Below are 14,085 nucleotides of genomic sequence, written 5' to 3' on the forward strand. Positions count from 1 at the left end.
TTTTCGCGAGCCTCTATGTGTGGCGCCCGTGGCATCGGCGCCACACATGCTAGTGTGGCGCCCGTGGCGTCGGCGCCACACATCGAGCCTCGCAAAACGGCTAAGTCCCAGACGAATTGTCTCACAGTATGTTTGGGGCAATTACAAGTGCATGTGTGGCGCCGTTGGGAGGGGCGCCATACATGCTGCCACGTCGGATCGGCAGACCAGCTTAGCGGCGAGGGGGCCACGTCGGCTGGGCCAGTGGCGCCGGCAGGAGGGGCGCCACATAGGCATGTGTGGCGCCCGTGGGAGGGACGCCACACAAAAGGGTTAGATTGGTGAAATAGTTTCGCCAGAGGGTCAGTCTGTGCTTTTCTTTCACTTTTGGGTTATTTTTGTGCAAATCGTCCAATTCCTCCTCCAATCCTTTTGATCAATCAACGACTAAACAATTCAGGCAATCGAGATACGCCAGATCGCAGGGGCAACAACAAGCAACAAGGGGTTCGGAAGAACCTGATGAGAGAGTGGGAGAGATGAGAAATTTGGAGAAAAATATCATACAAATAGATGGAGTTTGAGACATGTTCACTGCAAAAATCGGATATATTCTGGGGGAAATCACCAAGGATATTTTCTTTTGAAGGAAAATCACCACGGAGCTAATCGCGACTGGAAGATAAACAGACCCGGCCACTCGTCGCTGGAAGAGAAAATCAAGATAGAGAGAAGAAAGAGGCGTGGGAGACTTGTGGAGGCCTTTGGATTAATGCGGTGGTAGATTTCCTCATCATACTAGTACTGCCTTTTTTTGGAATCAGTGGCATGGCTCAGTGAATCGAAGGCCCGACTACTAAACTTCCCGTTGATTAACACTAGATTTGGAGGCCCCATGAATTGGGAGGCCCTGTGCGGTCGCAGAGATGGCATCTTCCATAGTGTAAATTTAGTCTTGGAGATTCTGTAGTTCATACGGGCAGAGATTCCATGAGCAGAGATTTGAAAGGGGGTGAATGTTGTTGAAGTTTCATACGGGCAATCTCCACTAATTCTCTTATATTCTTCCGGTTCGAATGAATTTTTCTTCCCTTTATGCGTGGATAGAACTCTTATATTTTCCCTTAATAATCCCCTAATACTCTCCCTGATTCATTTGTTTTTAGCTCCAATTCACGTGGAGTTAACGGTGATGGTACAAATCAATAACGGAGTAAGCTTTTAGTGGTATTTTTCTGCAGCCCAATCTTTCGGTGGTACTTTTCTAAAGTCGGGATACAAAACTATTTTTTTCCCAACACCAAACGTAGGTGCCCAGCATCCGGCAACGTCCCTAGGCAGGCATGTGAAGTTCAAAGAAAAATTGGTTCAGCTCACTCCATCCTCCCAGTCCAACAGTCTGCCGTACAATCGAGTTGACCCCACCAGCCAGTTGAAGAATCAGCCCCGATGCAGCCCGCCGCCTCCCATGTGACCTCGAGTCTCCGCCGTCGCCTCCTCTCCGCGTCCCGGCGAGCGCCGACCTCCCAGGCCGTCTCTTCCTTCCCCACCTCCGGTGGAGTCGTGAGGGAGAGGGAGCCATGGGGCTCACCGGCGACGCGCTCGACGCCGTCGAGCTGCTTCCCCACCGCCCCGCCACCGGCTACTCCTGTCCCCTGCCCCCTCCCCCGTTCATCCTCGTTTTTGCCTCGTCCACAGCTGCTGCTACCACAAGTTCGCGGCCTCTCCTCTGCTCGCCCCCTCCGCTTCGCCGGCGAGGTGCTTCGCCGAGGTCTAATTGGGGACAGCTTTCGTTCTCCGGTGAGCAATTCCGAGTTCATCATAGCTTTTCTTCTTTTGTACTAACATCTTACTAGCATGTAGTAGTATTGTTCGGGATTTAATACTAACGGTTGTTGGAGTATTGGTTGCAATAGCTAGTATGTAGCAAATTCATTCTGTATCCCGGCACAGAACTCGTACTGAGATTAGCTTTTCTTTAACAGCGACGCAGTGTAGCAGCTTTTGGATATGATTTTTCAATTTTCTCTTTCTATATCAGTTTTTGTGTGCCCATATAACAGTTCACCATATTTTGCAGTTTGATACCATGAGCGTAGGACTGCAAAGTTTGACCAGGACTCCCTCTTCAACTTATAGCCGTGGTTGCTCCAGTACATATGCGACTTCTTGTGCTACCAAGCCAGAGGCTCTACCAGTGGAAATACCGACGTCAGATATGCTTATCGATTCATTTGGGAGGTTTCACAATTACTTAAGAATCTCCTTGACTGAGCGCTGTAACCTGAGATGTCAATACTGTATGCCCGCTGAAGGAGTCGAGCTCACTCCGAAGTCAGACCTTCTGTCACATGATGAGCTAATTCGAGTTGCCAGTCTTTTTGTTACTTCTGGTGTGGACAAGATCCGATTAACTGGTGGAGAACCAACAGTTAGAAAAGATCTCGAAGACATTTGTTTACATCTTTCTGGCCTGAAGGGACTGAAAACTCTTGCAATTACCACAAACGGGATCGTTCTCTCCAAGAAGCTTCCAAGACTGAAAGAATGTGGTCTTAATGCTTTAAATATTAGCTTGGACACATTGGTCCCTGCAAAGTTTGAATTCATGACGAGGCGTAAAGGGCACTCAAAGGTCATGGAATCAATAGATACTGCCATAGAACTTGGATATAACCCTGTGAAGGTATGCAGTTTTGCATGCTAATTTTTCCCAGTCCTTTCTTTTCGAATATTATTTACAAAGTAGAGATATATATTCAGTTAGTACAGTACATAGTTTGTTGAGATATTTGACGTTGTCCTTTTTTCTGTTGCCAGATTAATTGCGTTGTCATGCGTGGAATGAATGATGATGAAATCTGTGATTTTGTTGAATTGACCAGACACAAACCTATTAATGTTAGATTTATCGAGTTCATGCCATTTGATGGTAATGTTTGGAATGTCAAGAAGCTGGTCCCTTATGCGGAAATAATGGATAAAGTGGTAAGTACCACATCTGAAGTTAACTTTGTTTGACACCATTGTATTCATCCTCCCAACATGTAGCTTTGACATATTTCTGTTGTATATTTATTATGTAAGCTAAAAATAATTTACTTACGTGCTCTTTAATATCAGCGTCAACATTTTGAAGGCGTAGAGAGACTTAAAGACCACCCTTCAGACACTGCAAAGAATTTCAAGATTGATGGGCATGTTGGAACAATTTCATTTATTACATCAATGACAGAGCATTTTTGTGCTGGCTGCAATAGATTGCGACTACTGGCGGATGGCAACTTCAAAGTATGCTTATTTGGGCCCTCAGAGGTATGTTGATCTGCTTGCTTTGTCAATGTTTTGATTTTTATTGTCATGTGCATGTTCTCCATGGATGTGTTTTTCTTATAATTTTCACTCTAGAAATTTGCTAATAGCACTACTGTGTCAGGGTTTAATGAACAAACTCAGTAATTAATTAAGAGGTCAGTAAACCAAATAGTTCCTGGTCCCAGTAATTTTCCTGAATTGTACTGGTTTCTGCATCAAATGGAAGTAATATTAATGCCATCCAAATGTACAGTTGCGATGAAAATTTGCCTTCCTTTTTCTGAGCCATCTGCATATTAGAAAATAACATGTTCAGTTCAGATGTTAAAATTTCTGGTGTACTGTATTTCTTATTCTGTAAGCAGTCAACATTTAACTACTGATTTTGGGTCAAAATATGCATAAGCTAATCACTGTCAATATGTGAGCATCCAATTTCATATAGGTACTACAGTTTTCCTTTTTATGTAAATAAAACAGAAATGAATGCAAGTGTCATGACTTCTACAGGTGAGCCTGAGAGAGCCTATTCATTCTGGTATTGATGATGCTGGACTGAAGGAAATAATTAGTGCTGCGGTACGTGGAGAGATACTTGGTTGCCATCTCTTATATGAAAGAGTTATACATTTTGTTGTTCTGTTTGTCAAATATTGAACTTGCATTGACAATTTTCACCACTCATTTCATTGAAGTAGAATACCAAAAGTTCTTTTTAGTACTGTTTCTTTGTTACATGTACCATTCCTTTGCACATAAAGATAATTGAGTCCCCCACCCCTCCCCAACCTACCACATGCGCAAAAGCAGACAGTAAAATGTTCACTTTGACTTCCATTTCATGTTCCAAACATCGCATATGTTCGTTGGCATTATGTTCTTTGTTCGGGAAATCCTCATATGTTTCTTTACTAACCGAATGATCTGAATCTCAATAGCCACCTCCATTTGGCAGGTTAAAAGGAAAAAAGCTAAACATGCTGGGATGTTTGATATTGCCAAGACAGCAAATAGACCAATGATACATATTGGTGGCTAAGGTATCCTCTAGGAACTTTCTCTACCCTTGATGAAAGGATTAGCGGTAACTTTAACTGTTCTTTTTCTTGGAGTTCAAACAAAAATAATTCACGGCTGCTTCTTAGACTATCTAGGACTAGCAAAAATACCCGTGCGTTGCTAGGGCTGACCTAAATAGAACTTCATCTCGCGCACATCAAATGGTTCTGAACCTGCTCACATAAGAACATGTAAATTTCATGTGGAAATTTGTGTACTCATAATATTGTAAGTTGGCATATTTAAAAGGCTTCTAAACCTTCTCACATAAGAACATTTAAATTTCGTGTTGAAAATTTTCTACTCATAATACTGTAACTTGGTATATTTAAAATTATAACAATGTTGAAAATGACCGACTTTGCATGATGCCTATACAATGGAAGAAACAAAAAAAAAAGTGCATGGCTGGCTATGCATAAAAAACCCATATATAGCGCTTTTAAATAAAATATAAGTCACTGCATTATGAGAAATATTTTAATGCCCATGCGTTGCTATGGCATAAATATACACAAATACCATAAACTGTAAGATTAGAATAATTAAATTCAAAGATATAGATATGTTTTATAAACTGAACAATACATTGAGAATGAATTTTGCACACACACATAGGTGTGGGTGTTTCCGCCACCGTTGATTTTTATCGAGATTCACGCTCGCCTTGGTTGATGGAAAAGTAGCTTTCTCTTTTCTCGTTTTATTCAAATCTCAACGCAAAATGAATGGTGTCAAAAACACTCATGCGTGTGTGTATGCACGCATAAGACGCATGGGTGTGTGTGTTTCCGTCACCGTTGATTTTAATAAATTGATAACTTTTTTAAGAAATGAACTAAAGCACGTACATGCAGCTTGTTGCCCGCTAGAATGCCTAGTTTCTTCCTTGACAAATGGTAGCTCCCAATTGATGCCCATCCTAACATACGCAATTGCAAATTCTGGTTGAGGAATAAGGTTCAGCTACGCCAGAACTGAAAAACACGACGCCGCACACATTGGTACTAACAATAAGTGACAAACAAGAATTTTACTGCCTGATGATACTCCGATCAGGAGACGCTGCTAAGTTGTGAACTTGGTGAAGGTTTCGCCAACGGTCAAATCAATAAAGCAATTAAAACCATGCTGAACACTTACCTAAATACATGCCGTAATTTGCAAAACTCAAAGGCTGCTGAGGGTTGATCTCACGAACCCTTCCGACCGTTGCAAGGGCACAAGAATGATCATCGTGGGTTCCGGCGCTTGGTTCTACACGGTTGAACTAACTTTCTCTGATAACAGCGATGCCGAGATTCGATCCAGTCCTTATACTACACGGACAGCTGGGCCACGATCGATCCGACTTTCACGGGAGCGTTTGCCAGGATCGCCTGAAGCCCACAGCTAGCACGACTTGGTAAGAATAGATTAACGTGCTGGACTCCAACACGGGCACATATCCTTTGACGTACGATAACCGGTTTTTTAGCGATAAGTGCTACTGGTTTTTTTAGCGATTATGGTCTTTTTGACGTACGATGGTTTTATCACGTACGACCACAACCGATCCAAAACTAATAGTAAAGATATTCTAAATTCTATTCTGTTTCTTTAACTTGTGGTACAGAACTGGAGCTGCATTTCTTTTTACTCCAACACCACCAAAATGCTACTTCCCTGTTAATCATGAACTAGAGTTGTTGTGATTTTTTCTTCTTTATTAGGAACCTAGGGAAGCCCGCAAGTGAATCATTTTGACTCATGGTCTTGTAGTATTGCTAGCTCACGAAGGAACATACCATGAATTCTTCCCAGTGCTTTTATAAAAGTATGGTTTCAAAACCTTGCTATTACTTATTTGGCACTTATTGCTCACAAAGGTTATTAGATGCAGTATGCAAAACTGAAACTGGCAATATTGTATGACTGTATAGAGACCCATCGGTACTCGCCCTTACCTTTCCCTTTCTCTTACCAGGATCAGCGCCCGAGTTCCTTCTCACCTGCGTGCGACTAAGAAAAAATGTTATTGCTGTTGTTTCCGGACAAATGTTACACATTTAGCTCCGGAAACAGGAAACCCAGAAGTCAGCATTTAAATACTTAGAAAATGCAGTCCCTTACTTGCGAAACAGCATTTCGGAACCTCACACCGATCAGTCTTGACATGTTTGTACTTTTGACAACACATACCACAGACTGAACTGTTTATGTTGTACAATGTATCCTTCTCAAATTCAGCTGTTGCTAAGTTGTATAATATTCATGTTGTAATGTATTAGTATTATGGAATGAAGAAATTGATTGTATGCCACCATAGACCAGTGTTTTTTGAGCTGCCACTTCCCAGAACGTAGGCAACTATTTGTCACTCAGTTTCATGCATGAATGAAAGGGAGAGCAATAGACAGAGAGCAAGAAAATATCTATCAGCTGAGACCAGATTAACCTTTTTTTTTTTCAGTGTGGATTAGCTCAAGCAAGCAGTCAACTAAAGAATCTGTACTTTGTAACTCCTAAAACTTTGAGAATCCGAACATGCGACAAATCCTGAAACGCAAGAGGAAAATTACCGAAATTTCCTTTTGACATTTTTAAGCAGAAGAGAAAAGCTGACTCCTGCTTATATGACAGAAAAATTATGGCGGTCAGACTTTGTGGATTGCATTCTCCTGGTAGAAAATCAACTTGTTTAACATGCATGCCTGCCAAGTAGAAATGGCAATGGTTTCCAGTATACATTTTGATGCGCAAGTAATCAACATGTTTACTGTATCTATCTTTTCAGGGGATGTATGTATGTCTTTTGCCCCTTGTTTGCACATTGATCTCCCGTAAGAACAACGGGGATGATAGAACAATTCCCTCATGGATTCCCCCCCTGAAGAAAGAATCGTACAATATTCACACGTAAACGTTTCCCTCATACAGTGAAGCGTACTAAAACAAACATGAAGTCCTTTTCTGGTAACGAACACCACGGAGTCCTTTTTGTTTTTTGACAACTACTAAAAGATGAAGTCGTTGACGAGTTGAGCTAGTCTGATTTAAGTCTGAAGATTAATGTTTTTCTAGACTAGATAGATGCTGAAGATTAAAGTTGGGAACACATGAAGAATTGGGGATGGGCGATGACCAGACATCTTATTTCGCCGGCCCATGGTACATACTGCCCGACGAACTGGGCTGGTTGGCCCATTCAACAGTCGAAACAGAGCAACGCCTTTTCATTTTCACCCTAGAAAAAGCACACTAATTTTGTCCCAGGCAAATGACATGTGAGCCCCACAAACCCTGGACCCACACGTCAGTCAACCATCCGCGATCCTAAATCAGCGCTCCGTCCTACGCGAACTAGTCCATCTGCCCGGCGCAGCCGCACCCTTCCGCAAGAAAGAAAAGAAAAGCCTAAAAATCGAAACCGAACCGCAAAGAGGAAGAGCGAAAAGAGCGTCCGTGCCTTCCTCCCCCACGCACGCCTGTAGGGTTTCCGGATCGGAGCCGCCCAATCCGCCGCCGCAGCAGCCATGGTTCGCGGATCGCTCGGGAGGCTGGCGTCCCGCGCCCTCTCCGTCGGCGGCAAATGGCAGCACCAGCAGCTCCGCCGCCTCAACATCCACGAGTACCAGGTGCAGATCCCGCCCCCTCCATTTTCGCATCTGTTGCGGATTCGCTTGATTCTCGACCGGTCTGACACGAGCTAGGGTTCCTCTGCGCGTGTGTGTCGCAGGGCGCGGACTTGATGGGGAAGTTCGGGATCAACGTGCCCAAGGGCGCGGTGGTGGGGTCCGTGCAGGAGGTCAAGGAGGTTCTGAAGAACGTCTTCCCCAGTGAGAAGGAGGTGATGCTACCTTTTAGGCTACTAATCTGTTTTTTTTCTGTGCCTTTTGTTATGTTTCACCTGTGCAAATGCGAGGCTTGTGCCGTGACACGCGTATCATGTTATTGAAACGTGTTAGCGAATCTAGTCTACCGCGAATTCCTGTTGAATCAGGATTGGGTTGGTAGAAATGTAGGTTTGTTAATGACGCTGTAATGTGGGATATATTGTAAAGGGGAGGCTATTGGTTCCCATAGTGTCTGTGCGTTCCGATTGCTTCATTCGGGCAATTCATGCTATGATCGTATTATATTCTCTGTTGCCAAAAATTCTATAACGTACGGGAGTAAAGCCACTTCACGGCCCTGAAAATAGAGCCACGAGTCGTGTCACGGGCTCCCAGCTATATTTCCTCATGTAATTATAACGCTGTTTGGACACTCGAATTCTTGCAACCTTTATGACTTCTAATAATAACCTCTATTTTCTTCAAGAACTGTGTTATTAGCTGAGACAAGGGCGCACTTTCTTCTCAGTATTTAAATGCTTGCGTAGCTTTGTTTAATATCGTGTCAGCAGATGGTTTAGTCCGTGCAGTGCTCTCCAAATATTAAATATAGCGGATTCTCGTCCCCAATATATTTCGGGCGCTGTATGTATCGTAGCTTGTCCGTAGTTCAGCCGTCTCTAAAAGATGGCATTGTTGCAGATCGTTGTGAAAAGCCAAATCCTTGCTGGTGGCCGTGGATTGGGAACTTTCAAAAGTGGACTGCAGGGCGGCGTTCATATTGTTAAGGCTGAGGAGGCTGAAAGCCTAGCAGGTTAGTCTTTGAGAGAGATGGTTTACATTATACTAGATGCAGGTTCATGTTGCCAGTTTTTGAAGCTATTGTGTTCCAAGTATCTATTACTCTTGCCTGGACTAAACTAGAAATTTGACCCACCAGGCCAATTTTATGGTACACAACACATGAAAAAATTGAAAATACGTTCATTTTGTTGGTTGTGTCTAACTGTTGGCATCAAATTTATCAGTTGCCACAGCGAAAATTGCAACTTAAACTCACTACTGGTATGAGGTGACATGATAATCACATTCAGATTTAGTTAAACTGATCTGTTGTAGGCGTTTTTTCTTGGATAGATAGGTTCTGTCCACACCTTTGTTGGCAGCTCCGAGTGGTTCGTTATTTAATGTTCTGGTTCAGAATGAATGTGCTTTTCCAATTGAACTTGCATCCATTGGATTTCTAGTGGCATGTAGTGCTGTCATTTATGATGCATCCATTGGATTTGTAGTGGCATATAGTCCTGTCATTTAACATTTTCTTCAGAGTCAGTTAACTAAATTGTAGCTACGTCGAGTTGGTTGTGCATGTTCTTTCACTATGGAGTGTTTGTACTGACTCCTCTGCAGCTAAAATGCTTAACCAGGTTCTGGTAACAAAACAAACTGGTCCACAGGGGAAGGTTGTGGGCAAGGTTAGTTTTTGCCAATCTTCCCTATTTCTTTATTTACTGTGATTGGTTTGCTGTTCTTTATTCTTTTACACGACTATGTTATTCTGTCCACGGTTTCAGCTGCCATGTGTAGCTTTGCAAGAATTAGGGCTGTAGATATTTTTTTTACTCTTTAGCAATCAAGTTGTAGCTTCCAATCTTCCATAGGCTCCATACGCACCTAAGTAGTTTCTAGATGTATGCTGTATGCACAATAACCTCAGATACACTGCTTTTTGGTCTACATACTCTCATATGAAGTAAGAAATATTAATAAAACACAGTTGACGGGCCATAGCACTGTACCTAGTCTATTTATGGCGACGTGCAATTACAATAGTTCTCCCCACTCCCCTTGTTAATTTAAAACATATGTTATTGAGTTGTTTTTAGTAACATAGTACATATGCAGTTCAACTTTCTCAGGTAATATATTTGAATTACATTTTCGTCATGTGGTTATGTTGTCTGCTTGTGTCACTGAAATATTTGTAACTACTGATATTTTTTCTGCTCTCTTTGACAGGTCTACTTATGTGAGAAAATGTCACTTGTTAATGAGATGTACTTTGCCATCACCCTTGATAGGCAGACTGCTGGTCCAGTATGTCACTGTCCACTTACCAGCTTTTTCTTTTTGTCATTTTCATTGCCCAGCCGTTTTTTTATAAATCAGTGCAGTCTATATTACAAACTTTGTCATGTATAAGTGCCAAAGTTGACAGCTCTTAGAGGTCGTTTGGAAGCCAGGCTTTCGTTTCATTTGTAGCATTGTGAAATGAATACATGTATTCATTTCATTTACATTGTAATTCTAGAAATGGACACTTGTTTGGTTGCCACAGGAATTGCAAATGACAGCAGAATTTAATATTGAATTTGTAAGTGGCTTCCATACAGAAATGCAAATGACAGGTCTCAGCTCGGAATCGTGTTTACCCATGGCATCATTTTGCTGGATTTCATAAATGAAATGACGGTCCAATTCTGTGGTAACCAAACAGCCTACCTATGGAATTCCAAAATGAATTCCAGGATTTCAGGCCCAAATGATGGATACCAAATGACTTCTTAGTGCTTGCTACATTGTTTTCTGGATTGTTTTCATTCCAAATTTGTTTAGGATGCTGATCCTGAATTCCTTTTCCATGATAATTTTATAAGATTCTATACATGAATATGCATACAATCAAAATGCGGATAATATTTTAATGAGAATAATGAATTGCTCTTTGCTCTTTACCTGATGTAGCAAGTTAACCCAATCATTTTAAATTGATTAATGTATTTATTTTTGTGGATCATTTTTCCATTTCCATAAATACCATGATCTAATAAACCTTCACATTAATCTTTACTCATGTAATAACGGTCTGTCGCATTAGTAACTCACTATGCATTAAGTTGTACAATTAGTGGATGTAGCATTAAACAAGTTTCTGGTAAGGATACGTTCTTGGCTATGCAACGGTATGAACAAAACATTTGGGGTGATGCAACCAAGTCCTTGGGTGTTATTAGTTGTTATGGACACTTATTAATATTTTTCTAGCCTGTGTGGCCAATACTTAAACTTTTCTAAACCATGTAAAATTTATCAATTAAACTAGTAGTTTATATGCATTCTGCCCTGTTCTAATGAGAGAGATTCGTGATGTTAGATTTTTTCTCATGGTGATTGCTAATGTTCAATTCTTTTCAGCTCATTATAGCCTGCGGCAAGGGAGGAACGAGCATTGAAGATCTTGCAGAGAAGTACCCTGATATGATCATTAAGGTTATCTACTTCTTCTGTCTTCAACTTCTTTTTGAGATCAATGTGTACCTAACTACCTATCTTGAGTAGCAGATTCACTTGTCATATCAGAGTTTTTAGCGTTATAATCTGCTACTTTACATATACATTTAAATTCAATTTGTTGTATTACCAGGTTCCTGTTGACGTATTCAAGGGAATCACTGATGAGGATGCAGGAAAAGTTGTTGATGGTCTGGCACCAAAGACAGCAGACAGACAATCTTCTATAGAACAGATTAAGAAGCTATATGAACTTTTCTGCAAGAGTGACTGCACAATGCTCGAGGTACTGCAGTTGGAAGTGGTTCCTTGTTTGCGATGATCCATCCTGCCTTTGGCATTCTTATGACTAATTTTGACATCTTATGTGGGTAGATCAATCCTCTTGCTGAGACAGCTGACAAAAAGCTAGTTGCTGCTGATGCAAAGTTGAACTTTGATGATAATGCTGCATTTAGGCAGAAAGAAATATTTGCACTGCGTGATACAACACAGGAAGACCCCAGAGAGGTAAACGATGTGTTGCCATTTCCATTAGTACTTATTCTCCTGTTCAGCTCTCTGTGAAACTGTTCTCCTTCCTTTTTTTGAAACCTCTAACCCTTCTTTTGGAGGAAGACTTTTGTTGATTATATTGTTCTTACAAATGTAAGAGCAATCACAACTGATGAAGATATTCATCTTCACTAACTTGACAGGTGGCCGCTGCTAAAGCAGATTTGAACTATATCGGGCTTGATGGAGAGATTGGTTGCATGGTGAATGGTGCAGGATTGGCAATGGCTACGATGGATATTATCAAGTTGCATGGTGGTACACCTGCCAATTTTCTTGATGTTGGTGGGAGTGCGTCAGAGGGACAGGTATAAATGAAGTGCAATTCATAGTCTGTTTCTAATTAAGGTCTTGGGTGAAATGCATAAATTCTGTTAAATCCATGTGAAATTTTGGTTTTGCACATTATGTTGTCAGCAAATGCTTAAGTGTAACCATTTTTCTGAAACTTCTGTTCAGGTTGTGGAAGCTTTTAAGATATTGACTTCAGATGACAGAGTGAAGGCAATTCTAGTGAACATTTTTGGAGGTATCATGAAATGTGACGTGATAGCAAGTGGAATAGTAAATGCAGCTAAGCAGGTAACCATCAAGTTATTTTTATTGAAGGAATGCACCATATTGTAGTTCCACTTCCTCACAGCCCATTTTAGTAAAATCAAAATTATTGTTTACCCATTCTACGGGGAACCTTTTGCCAAACTCATTTATATACAATTGAATATTTGCATCACATTTCACGACTTAACTCCTTTAGATAAATTTTCGTTTCAATCTTCTGCTCTGCTTTAGGATTATGTTGTATGATAAGTATTGTGCATACACTGTAGGTTGGTCTTGTTTTTTTTTTTTTTGAAACGGTAGGTTGGTCTTGTTATCATATTTTGGTGCGACCTGCTATATTTTTGGAAAATATTTTTTCCTTGTTATTTTAAGTATCGGTGACTTTTCATCAAAAAAGTACTCCCCTGTATTTGGTTGTGGTCCTGTAGCATGTTATTGTTCCATAGGAATGTGACGATAATACATTGCATGCTATTTGACTCAATGTTCCTTTAGCTTGTTATTTTCTAGCTGATTAACGCATCATTATATACTTTGCCTGTTGCATATTCTTACATTTTTTTACTTTGGTTATCAGGTTGATCTTAAGGTCCCTGTTGTTGTCCGGCTAGAAGGCACCAACGTTGACCAAGGGAAGAGGATTCTTAAGGTAAGAGCTTTGGTGATCAGAGTTACCTGAGTCATGTTTCCTTTGCCTTGAATCTTCCATGTGCGAGTCTTGACTGGTTGCTCTGGTTGCAGGAAAGTGGATTGACATTGATCACTGCAGAGGATCTTGATGACGCAGCTGAGAAAGCCGTAAAAGCATATGCCAAATGATTAATGATATGTAGCATATCAGTCTAAAGTTCCTCTTCCTAAAGTGGTGCTCTTACTGATTTCGCAGGCCGAAATCTTGAAATGCATTTTTTTGAAGTGGAGTGATTCCGCTTTTGAGTTTTCCTTTGAACTTGTGACCTGTGTTAATAAATCTATGTGGGCACAAATATGAGCAGCCATTGTTTTCTCAAGTTCAAGTAGGGTTTACTTGTTTTGCCCTGATCAACATAGTATGTATTATGCTTCGAATGCCCGGTCAATCTTGAACTTGCATATTAACTAGGCAGCCTAAGCTGCTCTAATTATATAACCTGGGATTTTGCTTGGCGACTATAGATTGTTATTGAACTGCAACATATTTCCACGGCTCTTGGTCGATTGAGGGATCTATCTTTTGATCTAGGTAAATCCTGAAATTCTGCCTGTTCGTGGCTTGCGCAGCGGGTTAATGCCTAAATGGTCTGGCCTTCACATGAGCTTGTGCAGATTATGATCCGTACGTGGTCCAGCAGCGGCAACACATGGGTGTGGTCTCGTTCTGGTGGTTATGGCATGATGGCGTCTACATGAATGGGCTTACGATATGCTAGTATGCTACCAGAACGAGACCAACAAGAAAAGCGAGCACGCGAGTATCGCCACTCCAAGAATGCCCGCCCACTATTCTTCTCTTCTGTTTAACATGAAG

General features: G+C 41.3%; 2 protein-coding genes across 4 annotated transcripts; both read left to right on the forward strand.

Moving 5' to 3' along the window:
• Positions 1-1,310: 1,310 nt before the first annotated feature.
• On the forward strand, positions 1,311-6,658 carry LOC127307066 (GTP 3',8-cyclase, mitochondrial). 3 transcript variants are annotated; one of them, XM_051337762.1, is made up of 8 exons: positions 1,311-1,779; positions 2,060-2,665; positions 2,800-2,967; positions 3,103-3,294; positions 3,805-3,873; positions 4,250-4,334; positions 5,644-5,758; positions 6,320-6,658. In XM_051337762.1, the coding sequence occupies exons 1-6, from the start codon at positions 1,429-1,431 to the stop codon at positions 4,331-4,333; spliced, it is 1,470 nt and encodes a 489-aa protein (XP_051193722.1). In that variant the 5' UTR covers positions 1,311-1,428; the 3' UTR covers position 4,334; positions 5,644-5,758; positions 6,320-6,658. The 3 variants fall into 3 exon arrangements, with proteins under 3 accessions (XP_051193722.1, XP_051193723.1, XP_051193721.1); XM_051337763.2 differs by lacking the exons at positions 5,644-5,758; positions 6,320-6,658 and adding an exon at positions 6,066-6,281; XM_051337761.1 differs by lacking the exon at positions 5,644-5,758 and having other exon boundaries at positions 1,312-1,779.
• A 1,089-nt stretch (positions 6,659-7,747) lies between these two features.
• LOC127307067 (succinate--CoA ligase [ADP-forming] subunit beta, mitochondrial) lies at positions 7,748-13,588 on the forward strand. The gene is made up of 12 exons (XM_051337764.1): positions 7,748-7,970; positions 8,072-8,182; positions 8,871-8,982; positions 9,579-9,643; positions 10,188-10,265; positions 11,364-11,438; positions 11,593-11,745; positions 11,835-11,969; positions 12,158-12,322; positions 12,474-12,596; positions 13,156-13,227; positions 13,320-13,588. Exons 1-12 carry the CDS (start codon positions 7,869-7,871, stop codon positions 13,395-13,397), a joined length of 1,269 nt encoding a protein of 422 aa, XP_051193724.1. The 5' UTR covers positions 7,748-7,868; the 3' UTR covers positions 13,398-13,588.
• Positions 13,589-14,085: the final 497 nt, after the last annotated feature.

Source organism: Lolium perenne, chromosome 6 (assembly GCF_019359855.2).
Source record: "Lolium perenne isolate Kyuss_39 chromosome 6, Kyuss_2.0, whole genome shotgun sequence".
In the NCBI taxonomy this organism is placed as follows: Eukaryota; Viridiplantae; Streptophyta; class Magnoliopsida; order Poales; family Poaceae; genus Lolium; species Lolium perenne.

Bases quoted from the DNA above. Each gene is read 5' to 3' on its own strand.
- LOC127307066 (XM_051337762.1), top strand. From the start codon at position 1,429: ATGCAGCCCGCCGCCTCCCATGTGACCTCGAGTCTCCGCCGTCGCCTC. The intron at 1,780-2,059 runs GTGAGCAATTCC...CATATTTTGCAG, and splicing joins GGGACAGCTTTCGTTCTCCG to TTTGATACCATGAGCGTAGG. The intron at 2,968-3,102 runs GTAAGTACCACA...CTTTAATATCAG, and splicing joins CGGAAATAATGGATAAAGTG to CGTCAACATTTTGAAGGCGT.
- LOC127307067 (XM_051337764.1), top strand. From the start codon at position 7,869: ATGGTTCGCGGATCGCTCGGGAGGCTGGCGTCCCGCGCCCTCTCCGTC. The intron at 8,983-9,578 runs GTTAGTCTTTGA...ACTCCTCTGCAG, and splicing joins GGAGGCTGAAAGCCTAGCAG to CTAAAATGCTTAACCAGGTT. The intron at 10,266-11,363 runs GTATGTCACTGT...AATTCTTTTCAG, and splicing joins ATAGGCAGACTGCTGGTCCA to CTCATTATAGCCTGCGGCAA.